This window comes from Gasterosteus aculeatus, chromosome 20 (genome assembly GCF_964276395.1).
Source record: "Gasterosteus aculeatus chromosome 20, fGasAcu3.hap1.1, whole genome shotgun sequence".
NCBI classification, from domain to species: domain Eukaryota; kingdom Metazoa; phylum Chordata; class Actinopteri; order Perciformes; family Gasterosteidae; genus Gasterosteus; species Gasterosteus aculeatus.
The window spans coordinates 5,030,992-5,051,847 of NC_135707.1; the positions used below are offsets into that span (position 1 = coordinate 5,030,992).

At 49.6% G+C, this 20,856-nt stretch overlaps 1 protein-coding gene across 1 annotated transcript; it reads left to right on the forward strand.

Moving 5' to 3' along the window:
• Window positions 1-1,613: 1,613 nt before the first annotated feature.
• Window positions 1,614-19,859, forward strand: LOC120810496 (ubiquitin-conjugating enzyme E2 E2). Its single transcript, XM_040165081.2, has 6 exons — window positions 1,614-2,029; window positions 3,555-3,739; window positions 4,603-4,653; window positions 16,455-16,587; window positions 18,667-18,814; window positions 19,609-19,859. The coding sequence occupies exons 2-6, from the start codon at window positions 3,564-3,566 to the stop codon at window positions 19,704-19,706; spliced, it is 606 nt and encodes a 201-aa protein (XP_040021015.1). The 5' UTR covers window positions 1,614-2,029; window positions 3,555-3,563; the 3' UTR covers window positions 19,707-19,859.
• The last annotated feature ends 997 nt before the right edge of the window (window positions 19,860-20,856 follow it).

Genomic DNA, 20,856 nt, shown 5'->3' on the forward strand with positions numbered 1-20,856 from the left:
CCGTCGAGCGGCTCGGTGCCCCTCTGGGGTCCGTTTTTGGACGTGACAGGGTCTCCTACATGAGTCTTTTCGAGACAAACTTAGTAATGGAAATAGAAAAAGTGTGGTGGCGTTAACTCGATGGACCAGCAAGTGACAAACGCGACCAAACATAACATGTTGCACGGGATGGCTGAAGGTCCTGTGTTTGTTGGAGTCATCCACCTCCTGAGCCGCCTGCTCCGTGGGAACCGAACGTTTAATAATGACTCGATATCGCCCGTATTTGACGAGTTCAGGGGTGAGAACAGGTTGCCGTTTGCGTGCCTTCAAATCCTGAACTCCAGACTGAAGGTCAGGGGTTTGTTCCTGACCTTTAAGGAACAGCATGCGGATGCATTCATACTCGAAGAACCACTTCCTAGCTTCTCTGAGCTTTTTGCATCATAGTCTTCTTCGCTGAGCGAAAGCATATAAATGCACCCCGGCGCTCTGATCATTATATTTGACTGAAGATGTAGAGCTGCACTGCTCTCACATTTTCTACCCACGAAGGGTTCATTTGTTGTTGTTTGCCTGTACGAATCCTCAAAGCGTCTGATATTTACTTCACGTTCAGCCTGAAAGCACATTGGCGGCTCTGTGCACGCGTTATGACCTGCAGTTCAGGCTCGAATGTCAGTAAACAACAAAAAATGAAGTTCACTCTCACATTTCATATTTATCTAACTATTTTAATATTCCCATCATTAAGCAGCAGCAATAGCACTGAAAAACTGAAACTTCAAAGACTGTAAGTGATTTCACAGGTACTGACATTGTTAATGTGATTGCAACACTCAGTTTAGCCTCACACGCCTTGCAACCATTTACAGATATCCAGTGAATGCCTCCACCAAGTGGCACACGGGGAATCTTTCCCATTTCCATCATTCCATCCCATGTGACATGAAGTGTCAGCGGGTGCTGCGAGGGCTTCAAACACTGAATGATGAAAAGCGCAACACTTTTTGACCTCATGTGCCCTGACACATCTCTGTGAAACCACAGAGAGGCGGATGTTTCATCCTGCCCTTGATCTTGCAACACCAGCCCGTAGCATTGTGGTTTGTACCCGTGAGTCTGCATTCTGGAAAGTGTGCACGAAGAGTTTAGAAGGCCAAGCAGAGGACTTTCAGCCCTGGGCTCTCACAGATCCGTATAAAGGGGGTTGAGGAGGGGATAAGAACCGGGCCCTTGAGTGCAGGTTTCAGGCAGTGGCCCCACTCACTCATAGCGATACCTCATTCTGATTGAGCAGGTACTTAACATCTAAGACAACCAAAGGGCAAATTAAAACGTGCTCACGGCAGGTTAATAGTGTGGCGACAGTTGAAACGTTGGTCCGAGGAACAGAGAAGGTGGTTCAACCATTTCATCACGACAGACTTGGGATGAAATTAGCTTTATTATCAAGAGAATTGCTTCATCTCCTGCTGAGTTATGATTGATTCTTCCCTCCAAAGTATCTTATGACACCACCGTGTTTGGTGTTGGCATTTCCATATTAAGGGGAACATGTGAAAACCCCTGTCGCCATTGGACCACCCCTAATGACCACAGAGGTTTCAAGCCCCCAGGCACTGCTATATGGGGGGAGGGGGGGTGCAGAAAATGCGGGAGGGAAACCATAAAGGGGGGGGGGTTCTGTTTACACGTCAACGTGGTCAATTTACGTGCAACGGGACCAACATCTTCCCTGTTTAGTGACCTAATCATCAGGTAATCGCGCTGCACGCAACGCGGGTGTCGCGCGGAACCACCTCGCTTTTCGAAATGCAGCGCACGTGAACGAGCGACGCGCTCACGCGGCCCGGGAGCGCGCGTGGAGGCGGTGCGGGGCTGCCTGGGTTTTTTTTTCTTCTGTAATCGCTTCCCTGCCGCGGCTCCCTCCAGTTAAATAGCTGGGACACGGGAGCGAGCAGACGGCCGTGTGAGGGATATACTTTTTTTTTTCCCGGTTACCGTGGGATTACGACGCGGAATTGCAGCATCGACGGCCAGCCGCCAGGTAAACAACGCCGACGCTCGCCTTTAGCTTCGCCCCGTACACACGCGGAAAGTAAGCAAATGTCCCGTGAAAAAGTGTCGTTTGTTTCCAGTGAAGAAGAGGGAGGAGGTGGAGGAAGAGGAGGAGGTGGTGGTGGTGGATGTTGGATGTGTGGGACGAGCCTCTCTTTGTGCCGAGGCAGGGTCACTGCACTCAAACGCACAATGTGGACACTCCAGAAACGGCGAGGATCCCCGCATACCCCCCCCCCGGCATACCCCCCTCCCCACCAACACCAACACCACCACCAACACCACCACCCGGCCGCGGAACCGTCCTCCCATCAGCCGTTGACTGTTCGGGACCAACCCGACAGAAACGCCTTCTTCTCTGCGTATTTTCAATGACTTTAAGGACAACGAGGCCCGTTCGGGTTCTTTATTTAAATGACCCCATCGGCGGTAAAAACAAAAACGCCCCCCCCCCCCCCCCCCCCGGACCGACCGACCGACCGACCGGCCTTGTGACGTTAGCTCGCGCTCGATGCTGTTCTCGGACGGCTCCCCCCCCCCTCCCGGTTGACCCCTATTGTCTTTTTGCCCCCCCCCCCCCCCCCCCCCACTAACGTTGACCCGCCCGGTGGCACCGAGCGCGTTAAACTGACGTCCGGTAACAACACGGACGCCTCAACTTGTCCCCGGGGACATTGTGTGTTTTGCGTGTCTGTTTTTTTCCTTCGGAGAGTATAACGTGTCTCCGCGTGCACCCCGTCCTCTCTAACGGCTACTGAACCGGGTACGTCTTAGCCGTTGACGTCCCTGTCATCTCGCCCCCCCCCCCCGCCCCCCCCCCGCAGGGAAGGCGAGCGGTCTTCCGCTTGGCTTCATCGTTCGGATTAACTTCACACATCTTTTGTCGGTCCAGCGGTTACACAAGTCAACATGTGTACATGTATTTGTTTTAGCCGTGTCTTTGTTGGGGTGGGGGGTGGGGGGGGGGGGGGGGGGGGGGCAATGATCGCCTTCACGGACAGTACGTCTCCTCATTTCCAAGTGTCCTTTCTGATCTGTCTCTCCGGTGAGATGTGTGTTGCTTTGAGATTAAATCACCCAGCGGGGCAATAAAATGGCTATTTTATCAATTTATTAGCTCACTCCAGTGACCTCCGACCACAACAGCAATATTTGCTTAATATAAGAAAAGGGGGAAAAAAGCCACAGGCTCTGTTTTGTCAATCGAGGCCAGTAAATCTAATGAGCCAGTAATGTGAGTGTGTGTATATATATTTATATATATCCCCCTTAATAGATCATAAAAAGGCTGCCTTGTTATATCCTTTTAAACAAAGGACCCGTACAGCTGTAATTCACAGCCCTGTGGGCTTTGAGACGTCTTTATATCGGCCGCTTTAACTTAATTGAACCAACCTAAACTGAGGTTAATCTAAACCCGACCAGTTCTACATAACGACATCTTTTATTGCCCCGCGCTGACGGAAAGGGGGGGGCGGTGGGGATTTGGGCTGTGGTGTGACTTTACTTTCCAGGGGCCCACGATGTCCAGCGAAGTGCAGAGACCGGACGACAGCCCCAGCACCAGCGGGGGGAGCTCGGATATCGAACAAAGGGAATCGGCGCCGCCGGAACATGAGCGCGAGCAAGCGCAGCCCAAAAAGAAGGAGACCAAGATCTCCAGTAAAACCGCCGCTAAACTTTCAACTAGTGCCAAGAGGTAAGAACGAGAGAGCGGGAGAGAAGGCCGGCCGTTCACGCAGGGGTTTGTTTGGTTGAAGTCAAGGCCTCTCCCTCTGCCCCCCCGGGGGTGTGAAGTTATAAAAGAAAAGCCTTAAGTCCCCACAGGCGTTGTCCTTTCAAACGTCCAGCGTGACACTAAAGCCACAGAGAGGACGGAGCTGGTTGATGTCGGTCCAAAGACGAATTCCCATTGCAGCCCGCGTTGTTTGAATAGCTCCACGGGCTCCCACGCCTCCAACACTTACCTGTCTGAGCACTTACACCCCCCCCCCCACAAAAAAAGCAAGGCGATGACAGGGTTATTATGCGGGTGGGTTGAGGCCAGCAGAGTTAAGGCTAGAGACTGATACTTCCACTGTCTTCCCTTTCGTACGTCTCCACGAGGGCCTTCTGTCCATCGTGGCGCCGCCGCCGCCGCCGTCTGAAGCACTGTGTTTGTGTCAAAGTGAGCGCAGCGGACCAGCGTTTGCACTCATCCTCGTTTTGCGACAGCGGGCCGCGGTCGCCCTCGTGCCTGCGGCTGCGTTTTTTAATTTTATCGTCTGCACTACAGACGGTGACAAAGGGGACAAAACACTTGAGACGTGTATATATTGTGTGTTCTACTCGCGCCGGAATGATGAACCGCTTCATTTCCGCTCTCCATATGGCCTTAAGTTACAAGTCGCACCGGGATGTTCACAACTGTTAAAGGTGGGATCAAAAGCGGCGTTTGACTTCGTCACGAGATCCGGACACAGACTCGCACACCGAAACGTCCGTTCCTTCTGCTTTTATCATCCTCTGGAGATCTTCCCTCACTACATCGGTTCTAACGATCAAACCCTTCTCTTCTCCCAGGATTCAGAAAGAGCTGGCAGAAATAACGCTCGACCCACCTCCAAACTGCAGGTAAGAAGACGTTCTCTTTTCCCGGCGTTCCTCCAATGGCTCATATACGCGACACGCGCAGATGTTCCAGCTGCGGCAGAAAAGGGCTTCTTGTGTCTGCGGGCGGGAAAGGCCACGCGGCGCCGCGCTCCCTTTTGTCCGCGCTCACGTAATGCGGCCGCCTGTGTTTTTGTTTGTGACGTTAATCTCCGGCGAATTACGGAGATTGTGGCGTCTTCTGCCGCTGCCGCTGTCGGTCGCCACACAATGCGCGTTGTGTAGCGCGCAGCCCGTCAAGTGTTATTGTTGCTCTGAAGCGGGTTGACAATGATCAGCAGTGTGACTTTAAAAAGCTGTTTGGATTCTCGTGTGCCCCCCCCCCCCCCCGCCCCTCTTCCTTCACTCTGCTGGGGGATTTGTCACGGACAATGGTTATTGTGTGCTGCTGTCGTGGCTCGCAGCCCCTTTTGAGGAAGCGATATGGTGGCGATCGAGTGGCGTGGCGTGGGGTGGCACGCCGCGCGTGCACCACTCCGTCCCGACGTGGCAGAAGGCCAACCTTTGGGGAAACCTGTCACTGATTAGTAGCTGCTTTTAGGGGGGAAGACCACGGTGTCTTGGGAACAATTTGGCTGAACATGCTTTTGAAGAACATCACCCAACTCTTTATCTTTAAGAAGGAAAACTGTGGATTCATGTTTCGGATTGGGTGCATTCGTTCGCAGGCACCTGCTTAAAATGATTGAGGAAAGCGTCTTTGTATGACTCATCTGGCGATTTGGAACGACTCTGCCCCGGACAGCCGTGTTTATTGCATGAATGAATCCCCCCCCCCCCGCTGGGTCTCATCACAGCCTCACCGTCATTAACGATAAACATTGAGCTAACCTTTTCATCCCGCTCACAGTCCGTCTTTTTCTGTTATTGTACCGCGGGCTAAATGAGATGTTGTTTTCCTCGAGGACTCTAATCTATTTCAATACAACAACCCCCCCATCTCCTTCTCCCCCCCCCCTCCCCACAATGTAGGTTGGCTCACATAAAGGATTTAGCTGGAGGACACGAGTAAGTCATTTGAAAGTAAAATAATCGCTAGCGGAAATTTCACAGTCGCCGTCTTAGTGGGGGAACTAGTTGCCTGGGAAACAATTAAGCTTCTTCGAGATAATCCGTGTGTGTGTGTGTGTGTGTGTGTGTGTGTGTGTGTGTGTGTGTGTGTGTGTGTGTGTGTGTGTGTGTGTGTGTGTGTGTGTGTGTGTGTGTGTGTGTGTGTGTGTGTGTGTGTGTCCTTTTCTGTACCCTCCAAAATGATAGCACAATCTAATAATGTCTTTACTGTGATGCAGCAAAATAGATTTACCCTATGTTAACAATGACAGGGGGAAGAGGGAAGGGGGGGGCTGCATCAAACGTTCAATCTACCATGCAAACGATCACAGCCCCATTTAGGTTCTTGCATGAAGGGGCGCACGCGGTGGTGCTGGTGTTGTCATGTATGACCCCCCCCCCCCAGCATGGAAAGGTTATCGTCTCCCCCTGCAACAAATGGCGTCTCAGACTCTGCCGGCCCCCATCCGGGAGGCAGACCTTGGTGTTAAAGACATTCATTTTGGCACAACTCAACAAACGCTGGGATGGAATCGGTGGCGGGGCTGGGAGGGCATGGTGGGGGGGGGGGGTTGATGTATGTTAGCCCATCCGTGTCTCGGCTGAGGAGGCCCACTGACCCCGCCGCCACTTTGTCCAAGGTTTAGAGGGAATTTGGCATCTCGGTCACGTTAGTTGTGGTCTGCTTCCTGACACGTACAGCCTCTTTAGGTGTGTGTGTGTGTGTGTGTGTGTGTGTGTGTGTGTGTGTGTGTGTGTGTGTGTGTGTGTGTGTGTGTGTGTGTGTGTGTGTGTGTGTGTGTGTGTGTGTGTGTGTGTGTGTGTGTGTGTGTGTGAGCTCTGCTTCGTGTCCTCCGGTGTGGTAGGAGCCAGCGTTTACCCGTAAGCGCCTTGGAAGTGTTGAGGGTCTGTTTTAGTGAAACGTCCGTGGCAGCCGGCGCCCAATCGTTGAGTCTAATAAAAAGGCCTCGTCCTCTTACACCCACTTGGGCTTGTTAACCCTCTGCAGCCTTTAACACCAAACTGCTGTCCCAACAACACCCTTGTGTTGATACATCCGATGTATCCTTGTGTTCTGCCACAATGAGAACTCTTTCTATTTATTAATGCCTATTTTGTTTCTAATCTCCGTGCAGACTGAGAACTCGCTCTTTTTTTTTTTTTAAGCGCTTTGTCACTACTTGGGAAAAAAAACACAAGCCGGTATCAGAAATGTGTCTCGGAGCTTTATCTCACTCTCGGCAAAGTGTCAGCTCGCCTGTCAACTTGGCAGTAGTCATGCATCAAACAAACAGGAGCACGTTGAAGCCCCAAGAGGATTTGACATGGCAATTATTCTCACTGTCAAGTATTTACACTTCCAAGTATGTTGTACGGGCAGCTTGTGCTTTTATTATGTTTATTAATACAGGCAGTTTCTGAGAGGAACAGTGTTTGTTTGTTTTCTACATCTGTGTGCTGCTTGTTACGTTGCAGTAATAATACTGAGAATACATTTAGGATTAGATGAGCTGAAAGGGAAACATGACAAGTTCATTGGTGTTCCTGAGTTTTTACTTTCTTTTTTTTTTTTTCCTGTGGAAAAAAACGTTTAGACTGAATGCTTGACATCCTGAAATCAGGGCTGCAGCTGACAATTCACAATCGACTCATCTGCCGTTTCCTGAAGCCCAAAATGACATTAAGTGCCGGTTAAGTCCAACCAGCTGTCAAAAGCCACAGAGATATTAAATACAATGATATAAAAAGCAGATAATCCTCACAATTTGACCAGCCAACAGCAATGGATGTTTGCCATTATGGTACTTGTTGGGTTTGAGCTTTATCTGAATTGCCTCAGATATCCTGTCAGTCCAGAACCGCAGGAACAACAATCGTGATTCAACCGCCTTATCTCGCATTTCTGCCTCGCATTCCACGTCACGGGTGAGACGCTCCACTAATAAAAAAATGTCAGATGTCAAATTTCTATGCTTATCTCTTCAGTCTTGTGCTTTGCATTGCGGCTGCTGTTTGACAGGCATGGTTGAAGCCACGTGTCGATCCATCCAAACAAAGAGACTGCAGGCTGCCGCTGCAGTTCTCGACCACCGTGCTGTTTGACGCGTTTACCTGCTTCCACGTGTTCAGCGGCCCAGAATCTAATGTTAGATGTCAGGTTTTGGTGTCAAGGCCTCAACGCTGCTATTGTTTAGCAATCACAACTGAATAATCCATGGCAGGAGAGGCAGAAGACACCAATTTCTAGATTAAGTGCAACACAGCCAGGACACACGGTGCATTTTGGATAAGAAGTTCACCCCCCCCCCCCCTCCCCTCGCCCCCCCATGTCCTTGTGGGAAATGTGATAAGTAAATACAAGAAAGTCATTACAGAACGTAATTACAGAATAGCTCCTGTAAAGCAGTATATACAATACAGTAATGTAAAGAATTTGATATTTTATTTAAGACAACCATAAGCTAAGCCCCGCCCCCATTGAGGCATTTGACGTCTCCAACTCACTTTTGGATCTTACGTCAGGGCTGTTGCATCAGCAGTCTTATGGTCCCGCGATGTAGAGCTGGTTTATTCATTCTCGCATAAAAGTATCCTACACGGTTTGCGAAATCCTGACCGACCTAATTACGGTTGCTATGCCATCGATGGTAATTTGCTGTTGGGGGGAGGGGTTTATAAAACTGTCAATTCTTTGTAAGCTCGAGCATCTTCCACTCCGTTTTAGCACAGCTGTAAACTTTCTTGAAACAAACGGCCTTCTCTGCGCCTAGAATTTTCCTGGCGTGATGTAATGCCACCATGATGCCCAGAACGGAGCGTTCACTCCCCAACGGCACGAGGCGAGCAGCGAGGCAACACACACACACACACACACACACACACACAGCTGGCTACAGCTACGACATGTATATGTATCGCCATTATACTCAAGAAACCAAGACGCCAGGCTCTCCCTGCCGCCTGTGGTGACCTCCAGCACCCCCCCCCCTCCCTCCCTCCCTCCCCCGCTGCTGGGCTCGTCTTCCTGTCTGCGACGGCCACAGTTGGCTCAGGGGGATTCTGTGCCAGCGACACACCCAGCATCATTTTTCACAGCTTTGCCATTAAGCACAGCAGGGAGGGTTATCAATATTCATGAGGGGGCGGAGGGATGCAGGGTGGGGGCAGGGTGGGTGGGGGGGGGGACCAGCCACAGGAATACCACCCGGTTGTGCGCGAGTTACTGCGTTTATGATCTGCCAGGTAGAAGCGAACAAAAAGTTGACCTTGGAGGGATCGTCCCTAATCGATGTCTTGTTCCATAATTGCCGCCTTCATGAATATTGATGAGTTCCAGGCACCCGTGTGTGTCTGACGCCGGCGTGCGCGTGACCTTTCAGTGAAGGCCTTGTTCATCGCTGCAGACCTTCACGGGGGCACCGCTTCAGAATCTGAATCGCTTTGTTCACCAAAGGGGAAAGCGGGGCCCCGTCGGAGACGCTCGTGTCTCAGCAGACGACGGGTCAGAGACTAATGGGCGAGTTTGGTCAAAACCTTTTTAAACGAATGATGCTTTTGAAATAGAGGATGAGCAAGCAAATACTAAATGATTTTATCCAATCTACACACATTCCTTGTTGAACGGTTGAGGCTGTGGAAGTAGCATCAGCCCAGTGAATTACTGCTGAATAACTGCAGTTGAAATGTAGATATAAAAATATTTTTCCCTAAAACAGGGCTGCAGGTGACTTTGAATGAGCGAATATTTGCTTTATTTATAAAATTGTCCGTTGTCTGTGTCTGACCGACATTCTAGAGCACAGATATATTTAGGACGGAATCATATAAAACAGGAAAGAAGAATCGTCCCAGTGCAGATGTTGCTTGTAAAGAATGTTTTTTTCATTCTTGAAACATTTCACAAACCCAACTATTATTGCTACCGTATCTTACTGCACTGTAACAGACAGGAAATCGTTTACCGTAAATGTGTTCCGTCTTGAAAAAATAAATATTCTATCTGGGAAGAAAAACACCGTACCTCCAAAATGAAGCTGTGTTGTGGCTGCTCACAGCAGAAGGACGTGATGGCGTCCAGATGGACCGTACCAGATTGGCTTCTGCTGGTTTGTTACGGCCGCCATTCTCCTCGCACCTATGGAACCATCTCCCACCAAATCCCTCCCTCCCCAGGAGAACCGCTCCGCCCTCCTTCATTTTCCCCTCGCGCAAAGTTGAGCGTGGGGAAGGAAATAAATGTGCTCCCATAGAGCGGCGGCGGCGGTATGTTCTCGCCGGGTTTAATTTATCCTCAATGTTTTCCCCCGCCGCACTCGCTTGACAGCGAAAACGCGGCGCGCCCTGATTCACGTGTGTCATTTGAACTCTCAATGTTCCCGTTTGGTGGTTTTCAAGCAAACATTTGTCCAGAATGTTATGAATGGGTTTGCACTGTGGGGCGGGGGGGGGGCATTTTGTTTCCAATGACGGCAGTTTGAGGGGGCGTCTGAATGGTATTCTGACAGGAAAGCAAAGAGAGGGATCTTTTGGCAAGCGAGGTAGCGCACAAACGTCTAAGTAAACGGCGCGCACGGCAGCCCATTAGCACTGAGACCTCCGAGGCCGATAGACGTCCCGCTCAAGGCCCGAATTACCGCTCCTGCCAGTGGGGGGGGGGCGAAAATGTGAAAACTCATCTGGTTGCACGTGTTGAGGTGACTAATAACCAGTGGACAACATCTGCGAGGGATACCCTTTGTCTCCGTGCTGATTGGTTACAGCGTTACATGTGCGGACCTGCCAACGGGGCGCAGAGGGAGTAGCTCGCCGAGGCCGGTGACCTATGGGCAATAAGTCGGTTCCCTCGGTCGCGGGGGGCCAAATGGCGGCCAACGGTGTTTTTTAGTGGAGGAAGGCCAGAGAGGGTCTCCAATTATAGCTGAAGAGTCGCAGGGCTGTGAAATTAAAATATATATATATATATATATATATGTAAATATATATATATATATATATATATATATATGTAAATATATATATATGTAAATAATCGGCCTTGTATTCTTGACTAAATTAGGTTCAAAATTGCAAAAGGCTGCAATTTTGTCTCAAAGGCAAATCTGTTTTTTAGCAGTTTCCTGTCCTGAAGCGGTGTTGCTCTGAATCCCTGGACTGCGCACCAATTTGCATGTCAGCACAAATCCTGCTTGTTTTATTCATGCAAAGCAAATGTTTATAATTACCCCTCGGAAAAGACCCGCACACACTCTTTTACTTCAGACGTTCAGAATTTGCTCAGACGAGGGTTACCATCCGCATCAGTTGTGATTAAAATCTCCGGCCTTGTGCTCTTCAAACGTTTTTCACTTTCTGCCAAATTGTGCAACTTTGCCGTGAGGGTCATGAGGTCCTCATTAATGGAACCGAAGCTCTTTTTTTCTAATCTTCTTTGTGGTGCTTGTTGTTCAGTTGCCTTGTCATCCGTTCACCCTGGGTACGCTAAGTGATATGTGTATGACTCAGGATGTTGTGCTGTTCTCCTTTTATGCAAAGCCTGTGTGTTATTGTACCGATACTCGCTTTGCATTATTCATCTTCAGCCAGAGGCAAACATTTGCACCGCGTCAGACACCGGGGAACAACAACAACAACAACAACGAGGAGGAGGAGGAGAAGAAGAAAAAATGCTTACTGCTGCCTTTGCTGGATTCAAACCGACGGCTGAGAGAAATGAGCAGACCCCCCCCCGCCCCCCGCGGTTTACTTACAGCGCTCTTCAGCTGGGACAAACTTCAAACCCTCTTCCTCAATTCAATTGCCTCCTGTGAGAATAACATTGTGCTATTCCCTTTCAACTTGGAAAGCACGCAACCACCTACTCACCAACTTATCCACCCCCCCACCGACTCCCCCTCCTCCCCGTTGCTGAATAGGGCCGTCCGGTCTGTAATTGCAGATTTCATTGGACACACAGGCAATAAAAGGCTTGATTAAAAAAAACAAACCGTGTCATTTGAGATAATAAAGACCAGAGCGCAGAGGAAGGAGGTGTCGCTTTGGCCGTTGAGCGGCACAGTAATTGGTCCTGGGGCTCTTTTGTGGTCGGTGGTGGAGGGTGGGGGCTGGATTGCGTCATTAAAGTTCCTCTTCCAATCGCAGCAGCAGCCACGCTGAGAGAAAGGAAGATCTCAACTGCGCGGCGGTGCCATTAGCAGACTAACCGCCTGCAGATAATGGCTTTGCCTGTACGCCGCTGTATCCACAAGCTCCAAAAACACACCGATTCTCATTCAATTACTGCTTTGTACTCTCCCGTTTTATTTATCACCCCCCCGGAGCAGCTCTTGGCTCAGACGGCTGTTTACCTGCTGCCGCTAACAGCTCGGCGCCGGCGATATGCTGGCGTTGTCCAGCGTTCTCGCCGGGAACGTTTGTTTCTCGAGTGATCTCTTTTTGGTTTTGACCTTTAGGTGTTGCTCCGTCGACGTGATGTTCCACCGCTCTGAACCTTTGGGAGTGTAACCTGATCTCGGTGCATCAAACAAACACTGTCTTCAGACGGTAAATCCGAGTACGTTCATGTAGCTCGTGGATCCCCCTGAGTGGTACAGGGCTCCCGTGACAACGTCTCTCTCATCAACTGAACTGGAGCTCCGGTGTCTGTAGCTCCCTCAGGGTTTATTTTTTTTGTAGATTAAACTCTCAAGATGAAGGATATCATTTTTCTGCATTGGCACCAATCGGCCGATTGCCTCGTCTGTGGAATCAGGCCATGAGTGTGATTAAACGCCACCCCGGTCTCGCACACCGCACTGCATCGTGGGGCGGAAAGGTCATTCAATATATATGGAAATGATTACTGCCGTCTTTATTATGGGGCCACAGCGTGGATAGTTTTCAGGAAGAGAGAGAATGAAAGGGGAGAAATAATATATTTATACATGTTAAAGGGTTCCTTTTTATTTTTGAAGAAGAAAATCTCCTGTTAATCCTCCGCCCCGGGAAAGTGGCCTCAAGTCGGTCCAATCTTTCTCCGCCTCATCGGCCCAGGAGTCTTACTTGAGGTGGACCACCAGGTCGGCGTGGGACGTAATCGCTCGCTCCCTCCCAGGTTCCACCATGGCGACCTGAAGCTACATATAGGGAGAGGAAAGGCTGCACGGGATTGGGATGATTTATCTGTATTGTTCATCAACGTGGATGAATTTTCACGTTTTGAACCAACAGCGTAAATAAACATCCTTGATATTAACAAATCTCTGCATCATAATAAGACTTGTCATTGAGAGGCAAAAATGAAACTGGAACCTTTTACCCCAAATTGGATCAACCGCTTTCAAACGTCATCACGTTGAAATGAAACTCTTTGATTTGGCCCATCTGCTCAGTAAATTACCGCCACAAACTAATATGTGTTATGAGTCTACTGTTGATATAACGATTCTATTTTAGGTAACAAATAAATAATGGATTTGCAACATTGCTAGTTTATATAATTAAAACAATAAAACACTTGTGATGCTTCTACTGTGTCAGTCTTCCGTTATTTAAACTAATGAATCTCTCTCCGGATTAAACGTGCTCGAGGATCAGGGCTGTTGTGTCTATTTAAAATGTAGTAATCACAAGATGATTAAATGGAAATGAAAACAACTCTTTGTTGGAGCAGCGTTACGCCGAGCTGTCCGAGGTCCCCTCCCCCCTCTTCCCCCCCTCTCCCCCCCCTGCTGGGAGCCTAATCTCCGAGGTCAAGGCAGCGGTGAGAGTCTCACTGACACCCCAACGCATCCCGGACCCCTGAACCAAGTGACCCAAATACCCAGTGAATCGTTTGCGTTTGGCCGCCGGCGCACCGCAGATGTTTGGGTCGACTCCCGCGCAGAGCGCTGTGTGACTGCAGCCTCCGACCGGAGCCCACGAGCAGCGCGGCTGCACCGGCCCACGTGGTGAATGTTTTTATCAGCGCGTGCGCGTTGTGGTTCGCGGATCTGTTGTCTTCACGTTGATTCAAGGGCGCCGCCTCTTCTTCCACAGCACCGACGGGGCGACGCGGCGCTGGCGACCTGTCGGCCTGTCACGCCTCGATTGCTGTGGACGTGTACTCGTCCGTCGGGGGGGGTCAAGGGGTCATCAGCTGTTTAACTGCTGTCGTTGAGCACGCGCGAGTTGAAGCCCGGCGAGTGGTGTCTCGTGGAAAGCGCTCGCCGAGGCCTCGGAGCGAGTCCAGTTCAGTCCGGCTCCTCTTTACGCCCTCACCCAGCTGCAACAGCAGGATCGCCCGAGCCGGTGGGGGGTCGCGGCGAGGGGGGGGGGGGGGGGACTCCGAGCAACCGCCAGCGGTGGCATTCACATTGTGCCATTGACTCGGCCATTATCCGCAGCTGTGGTTGTCAGTTCTCGCCTCTCTTCTCCCCTTCGCGGACTCGCCGGGCCTCGGAACGCCGCGAGCATCTGCTTTCATTGAATACGTTTGGAAACGGAAGAGTCCTCAAGGAGGTTTTTGAATAGTGCGGCGGTAATGGAAGCGTTACCTTGAGGCGCGTGTGGCACTGAAGGGGGGGGGGGGGGATTGCCTTCTATGGGGTCCTGTCAATAGCGCAGGAAATGTGTGAAGTCCTGTTTGATGAGCTGGAGAATCAGTATTTCTATCAGGCAGGCTGATTACGGGCCGAGCAGGACCCGCTTCAAATGAACTAGTTTGTCGCCCGGCAGCATCCCGGGTGTTTATCTGAAGGTCGTTGCTTAAAGAAGACTTTCTGCCAATGCCTTTTTTTTTAAATGCCTAAAGTAATTTTGTGAAGCTCAGAATGGAGAGAGAAGTTTAATCTTTTCATACCGTGCCTCCACACACCTGGTAGAACACTGTGTGGGATCGCAGGCCGATTTTAGCGGGCGTTTGGTTGGAAAAAGAGGGCGGCTGCGTTGGTGTTTCAGGTACAGATGAGACATGAAAGATCATCCAGGGCGATCTGTTCAAATAACAGATCCATGAATCTGAGGGCGAGTTCATGGTCTTTTTAAGTCTTCTTCAATATATTATCATGTCCATTTAGAGTGAAATAGAAGCAGGGTGTGCTTTAGGGGCGTGGCTACGGTGATTGACAGATGGATGAGCTGGAAGTGGCTTTCAGTGGCAAACAGATCCTCTGTCATGTTGTTTTTGTTCTGAATTTGCTATTTTTAACATCATGAAATGATTAATCCCAGCTACAGCTAATAATAAATAATAACAATTTATTAATTCATCCAAGAACCCCTATGACTCATTCATATTTCTGCAGTCAAGGACATCCCTTCAAGTAGGTTATTTGTCTGACACATTTCTTTTGGCAGCCTCACGGCATCATGTCACAACCTCATCCAATCCCTTCCCAGGCCTGATGGAAATATCAAACCCCTCCGCTCCAGCTGAACGTGACCGGCGGTCCGAGCCGCGGCGTCGCCCTCTCTGCTGTGACTTTGACTGTTGGCAATCAGAGGTCCACATCTGTCTCTGGGAGCCGATGCATCCTTGTGTTTTGAGGTCACTTCCTGTAGCCGGTTCAGAGCGCAGAACGCACCACGGTTTGCTTTGGGGGAGGGACACGAATGGATGTTGGAACGAGTCCTTTCACACCTGTTTTGACAGCGAGCCGCCTCCGTGTTTACGCTGAGAGCTCTCAATTACTGCCGCAGTTTTAAGTAGTAGCTTCACAAAGCCCAGTGTTTTCTCTGTGTGTCTCCTTCTTACGGACCAGCGGCCCCTTCACATTCTTTGCTTTTCATGTTCCACCCTCACAAAATCAAATATTTCCTTTTGTGCCTGAAAACACGGAGGTCCAGATTGACGACAACATCGTATTTTGAAGGAATTCCCCAAGAGAAGAAGTGATCTCAACCGGCTCCAGTGTGTGAATAAGGGGCAGAGCAGTGAGGTTATTGGTCATTTGCATGTGTTGATGCTGAAGGAGGAAGGAAATGTCTTCTTTCCATGAGGGGAGAAGGATCTGTTTTTTTTGTTGTTGTTTTTTATCAGTTCTGCGCAAACAGCAGTGTTTGAGGTTATTACACAGCAAATCTCTGCCCGAGATTATGGGTTTACGTCTGAATAAAGGTGAACAGTAATGCAACATGCTTGAGGGACCGCAAAACCGCGTGTGCGTGTGTGTGTGTGTGTGTGTGTTGGGCCTTTGGCGTTAAACACCACCCCAGGTATTCAGATGAAATCGTGAGGGATTGTTCGTCGTCCCGGGCTTTGTGATCCGGACATTGTCCCAGTCCCCCCCACCCCCCCACTGGCCCCGTGCCAGCCCAGCGTCTTACAAACAACCCGTGGGGGAAGGGAGGGAGCCCTTAATATGGAAATAGCATTAATTACTGCAGCTAAACAACAGATGCGACCTTCAGCCTCCGATCCGGCAAAATGCTCATCTCATGAAGGAAGGTTGGAATATGGAATCATGTTGGTCGCTTGGCCTGTAAATATCTCTTTGGTTTTTAGTTGTGTGTGTGTGTGTGTACTTCAGCTCAAATTAATTCACAAAAGCAGATCATCTAAATCCTACTAAAATAGCCTTGGACCGAAAACCCTGAACTCACAGGTTCAGCATTTCCCCAAATCTTCGTCATTAACTTGTTAGAAGCCCGCGCCCCCCCCCCAAGTCTCTCTCAGCCTGCCGGCAGTTTGAACCCTGGTGGCGGTCGGTTCCTGTGCGGCGCTCAACACATTAACACGTCTTTTTGTTTCAATTTTCCAGCGCCGGCCCCAAAGGGGACAACATCTATGAGTGGAGGTCGACCATCCTGGGACCCCCGGGCTCCGTGTACGAGGGAGGCGTCTTCTTCCTGGACATCGCCTTCACCCCCGACTACCCCTTCAAACCCCCCAAGGTCGGCGCCCAGCAGACACAACTGTTCCATTATTGGGATGTTTGAGCGTTGACTTCCTGCACAGACAGATGGAAAAGTGCAAAGTGTTTAATGGTTTCAGATTGTGACACAAATACACAACATTTAGAAGCCACTTTCTTTCCCCATGATCACCGTCACTTCTTCTTTCTTTCAATATTTCATGTTCCCAGTAATCAACATTTTTATGTTACGCCGCTGTTGTCTTTTCGTCATTTATTTATTATTTGTTATGAAAGATCAGTGCTGCTATTCTCCCTTGTGGGTTTTTACAAATATTTATCCAGTATAAAGAGAAATGTCCGCTTTCATTTGGAGTCCCGTCTAGTTGGGTAGATGTTTTAGAGGAAGGGGGGCTGAAGCTACCAGACGTCACACACTAATCTGATGCAGATCCTTACTGGTTCAGACGCGGGGCTTTTCCATCGTGTCTGGTCCGGGCGTGGAGAGACATCTCTCCGTCTCCACGCAAAGGAGCCCACGCTGCAGCAGACAGCGAGGAAGAATGGACGGGTGGACGGGTCATCACGTCGTGGTTGTAGTTTTGGCTTTTCGCAGCTCAAGGATTTCGAGCTCAAGTCCCGACCCGGTCTACAGAGTGCTTCCAGGGGGTCGAGTGGACGACTTTAGTTTGCCGTGCTCACTTTCACTTGGCCTTCCTCTTCTGAAGCCCCCCGCCACCCCTTCTCTCTCTCTCTCTCTCTCTCTCTCTCTCTCTCTCTGTTATGGCCTCTCCTGTCTCTCTTTGAGCTGTGTAACCACCATCTCCGTGTTTGACAGCGGACTCAAACAAATCCACAGGCTCCGGCCCAGCTTTCTGTTGCCAGAGGGGGCTTGAGGGTTTCCGCGCCCCCCAGACACCCTCCTTCTTCCCCCTAACGCACTCTGATCCTCGGCCAAACCCCTCCACACACACACACACACACACACACCGAACCCTTTGGCCTGTAGCTGCCACACACACTCCCCCGCTACAGAAATGCTCGGGTGAAGCTCGGTTGCCAAAGGCACTCGGACCCCCAGCCGGGCGGGTTTATCCAGAGTCTGACTCTCCTTAATAAAAAAAAATAAACTCCCAAAAGGAAAACAAGAGCTGACCAGTTCGCCAGGTGGATACGTTTGTGTTTGTGAACTCGTGCCAGGAGAGGAACTCTGTCTGGAGGGTTGGGGGGGGTGGCGGGTTATTTTTAACGTCCTGCCCTTGTGTCAGTTTTTTTTGGGGGTTGGGGATGTCAAGGCTCATTAGAGGCTTCCTCCGGGGGGTCAGGACGGCCAGATGTTGGTGATTGGAGCGGCGGGGGCAAACAGGGGTGTCCAGTGTCAGAACCGAGCGACGTTAAGTTCGATGTCAGAGCCGGGGCGGACGACATCGAACGGGGGGGGGGGGGGCTGCACAGTGTGTGAATGAATTCATTCTACTGATCGACCTGTGGCTTCTTCTTCACTTTTTATCCTTAATTATTCGGATGTGATGAAGGTTGAAGATTGCAGTGCAACAAACCAACAACAGGGAGTAGCGTTAGTCGGCATGTTAAGGGAAGCGGTTTATTGAGACGAGTCAAGGAATAAATGAACCTGCGTGTGCTGGGGTCCAATATTCAAGGCGCCAACCAAATGGTTTTACACCACGCTGCCCTCTGTTGGTGTGATTTATGGAAGGAGTTGAGGAATGTAGGAAAAAAAAAAGGAACCCGCAGTAGAATACAATCATGTGCAGGTCCAGCACAGAGGTGAGGGACGTCCCTCGCTGGGGGAGTCCATGACACGGACACTGATGCGCATATAAAGGCGTCAAGGTAAACTAAAGAGAAGTGCTCTTACTGTTTAAGCTTCTCCTCCTGACACACCAAATAATCTGTCTCCACTTTATCATTGCTATCATGATTTGAGATTATTTGTAAATAATCTTTGAAGCACAGAATTCACTTTCCTCTTCAAAGTAGCGAGATGAACAACGATAACTTTGTATTCATACTCTTCTATCTGAATTTCCTATTTGCTGTTTGGTATAAAGTTTGGTTTTCTTGTATTTATCTGTCCGTTGTGTTCGTGTGCCCTCAGGTGACCTTTCGCACCAGGATCTACCACTGCAACATCAACAGCCAGGGCGTGATCTGCCTGGACATCCTGAAGGACAACTGGAGCCCCGCCCTCACCATCTCCAAGGTGCTGCTGTCCATCTGCTCCCTGCTCACAGACTGTAACCCAGGTAACCTCAGCGTCCCCTTCTTTTCCGGTGGTTCGGTCCGTGGGGCTCTATAGAGCGGTTGCTCTGTGAGTCCTGTTACTTACGGACAAGATGATGTTGCCAGACTAATGACGGCGTAATAAGTACCTCAGTCCACGACCAATTCAGAGCCCAGTTGTTACTCGTCTGCCGCCGACAGATCGTTGGCCCAGCCGCCGGCCTGAGGTTGAAAATGATAAAACCGCATTTCCTCAGCGGAGAAGAAAAGTGAGCAGCTGGCGGAGGAGATCCGCAATAAGTGAATAATGAAAAACTGATGTGGTCAGCGATATGGATCATTGGTCCTCTCACCGCTTTGGCTTGAGATCAAAATGCTGTGCGCTAGCGCTGGCTGGTATATGAGCTATAATTGGGTCAGAAGGATGAACATTTTGTGCTGTCTTACGTGAAGAAAACCGATGTGAAAGCACGGGGAACGATTTCATTTCATTGGTATTTCACCGCCTCTCCGCAACAACACTCTACCTAGTTGGGTTGTCGTTGCCTTTTTAATATGATTCACTGGTTTTTGATGCAGCTGCGTTTGCGACGGTGTAATCAAGTCTACTTGAAGGTCACCCAACCGCAATAGAATGAATGCCGCACCTGTCCCCTCAGTTTTGATATCCGACTCTTTCCTCGCTTTACCTGCACCGACGTCTCCATAATCTGGGCCCGAGACGATGGGAACGCCGGACTGTAGGACACGGAGGACTGCTGACAGTGACGAACACTCACTGATTTCAATATTCTGTCTGTGCCTTTGTATCTTTCAGCCGACCCTCTGGTGGGAAGCATCGCCACACAGTACCTGACCAACAGAACGGAGCATGACCGAATAGCCAAACAATGGACGAAGAGATACGCCACATAGACCACCAGCCCCACCCCCACCCTCCCCTTTCTTTACCTCCCTCGCCCGCCACTGTACCTCTCTCTACCTCTTTCTCTCTGTCTCTCTCTCTCTCTCACCCGTAAGGCCTTCACACAACGGGGGCGTGACAAACAAACCACACAGTAATACAAATATTTTGCCAGCTATCCGGATCTTCTTGATCATCGAGCTATTGTCTTTCCGTTGCGTAGCCTACACCACTGTAAGCTGTCTTTGAGTTTCCTTTTTAAGCGTCATTCTTTGAGTGAATTTTCGTTCCCTCGGGTGAACAATTGCGGTGTATATACTGAGGGCTTTTATTGTGAAAGGCGAGGAGAGGAGGAGCGGATCTGGTCGGGCCTTTGTCGAGGTTGAAAGGCGTAACGGCGTGCGCTGTCGGGGGTGAGGGCGGTCTGACTATGGAGCCTCTGTGTTTCACAACCCGTTCCAGGGAAAGAACATTGCGATGCGTCTTTTTGCCGCTTAATAATGGCGTTCTGTGTGAAAGCACTCGCCGACTGTTCGGGAAAAATGTTTTTGCCCCCAGTGTGTTGAGGCCTTTAGTCTGTCAAAGCACACTCACTAAGTGCAACAGTAAACCTGCCTTCATATCACCTTCCTCCTCCTCTTCCTCCTCCTGCTTAATATTTTATCTTTTTCTGTGTTTAAAAAAAAAATGAATGAAGACAAAAAAAAAAAGTATTTTGTTCCCTGTTGACTTGAAAGCTTCTTTTTTTTTTTTTTATACAGAGAAGATTTGGATTTTTTTTTTCCAATGTTGGAAGTATTGTATTGGAGAAAAGAAAGAAGAAAAAAAAAACAGAATATTATAAATACCATACGCATTGTGCTCCTGCTATACAGTATGTATTCTCATTTTTCTTAGTGGCACCTGGAACAAACATGCAGAATATTATTACTCGTTTGTTTTTGTTTTTTTTTGTATTTTGTCATCAATGTGTATGGAACAGGAAGCTTCGCGTCAATGGATCCTTCATGCTTTTTAAACTTCCTCTGATTTTGTTTGTACTGTATGTATTTTTTCAAAGGCTTTTGAGGCAGACCACAAAAGTATAGGTCTCCCTGTGAAAGAGGCAGGTCTTGTATATTTACTGGCTACCCGCCATCTCTGCAATTGTAGAGTGGTTTG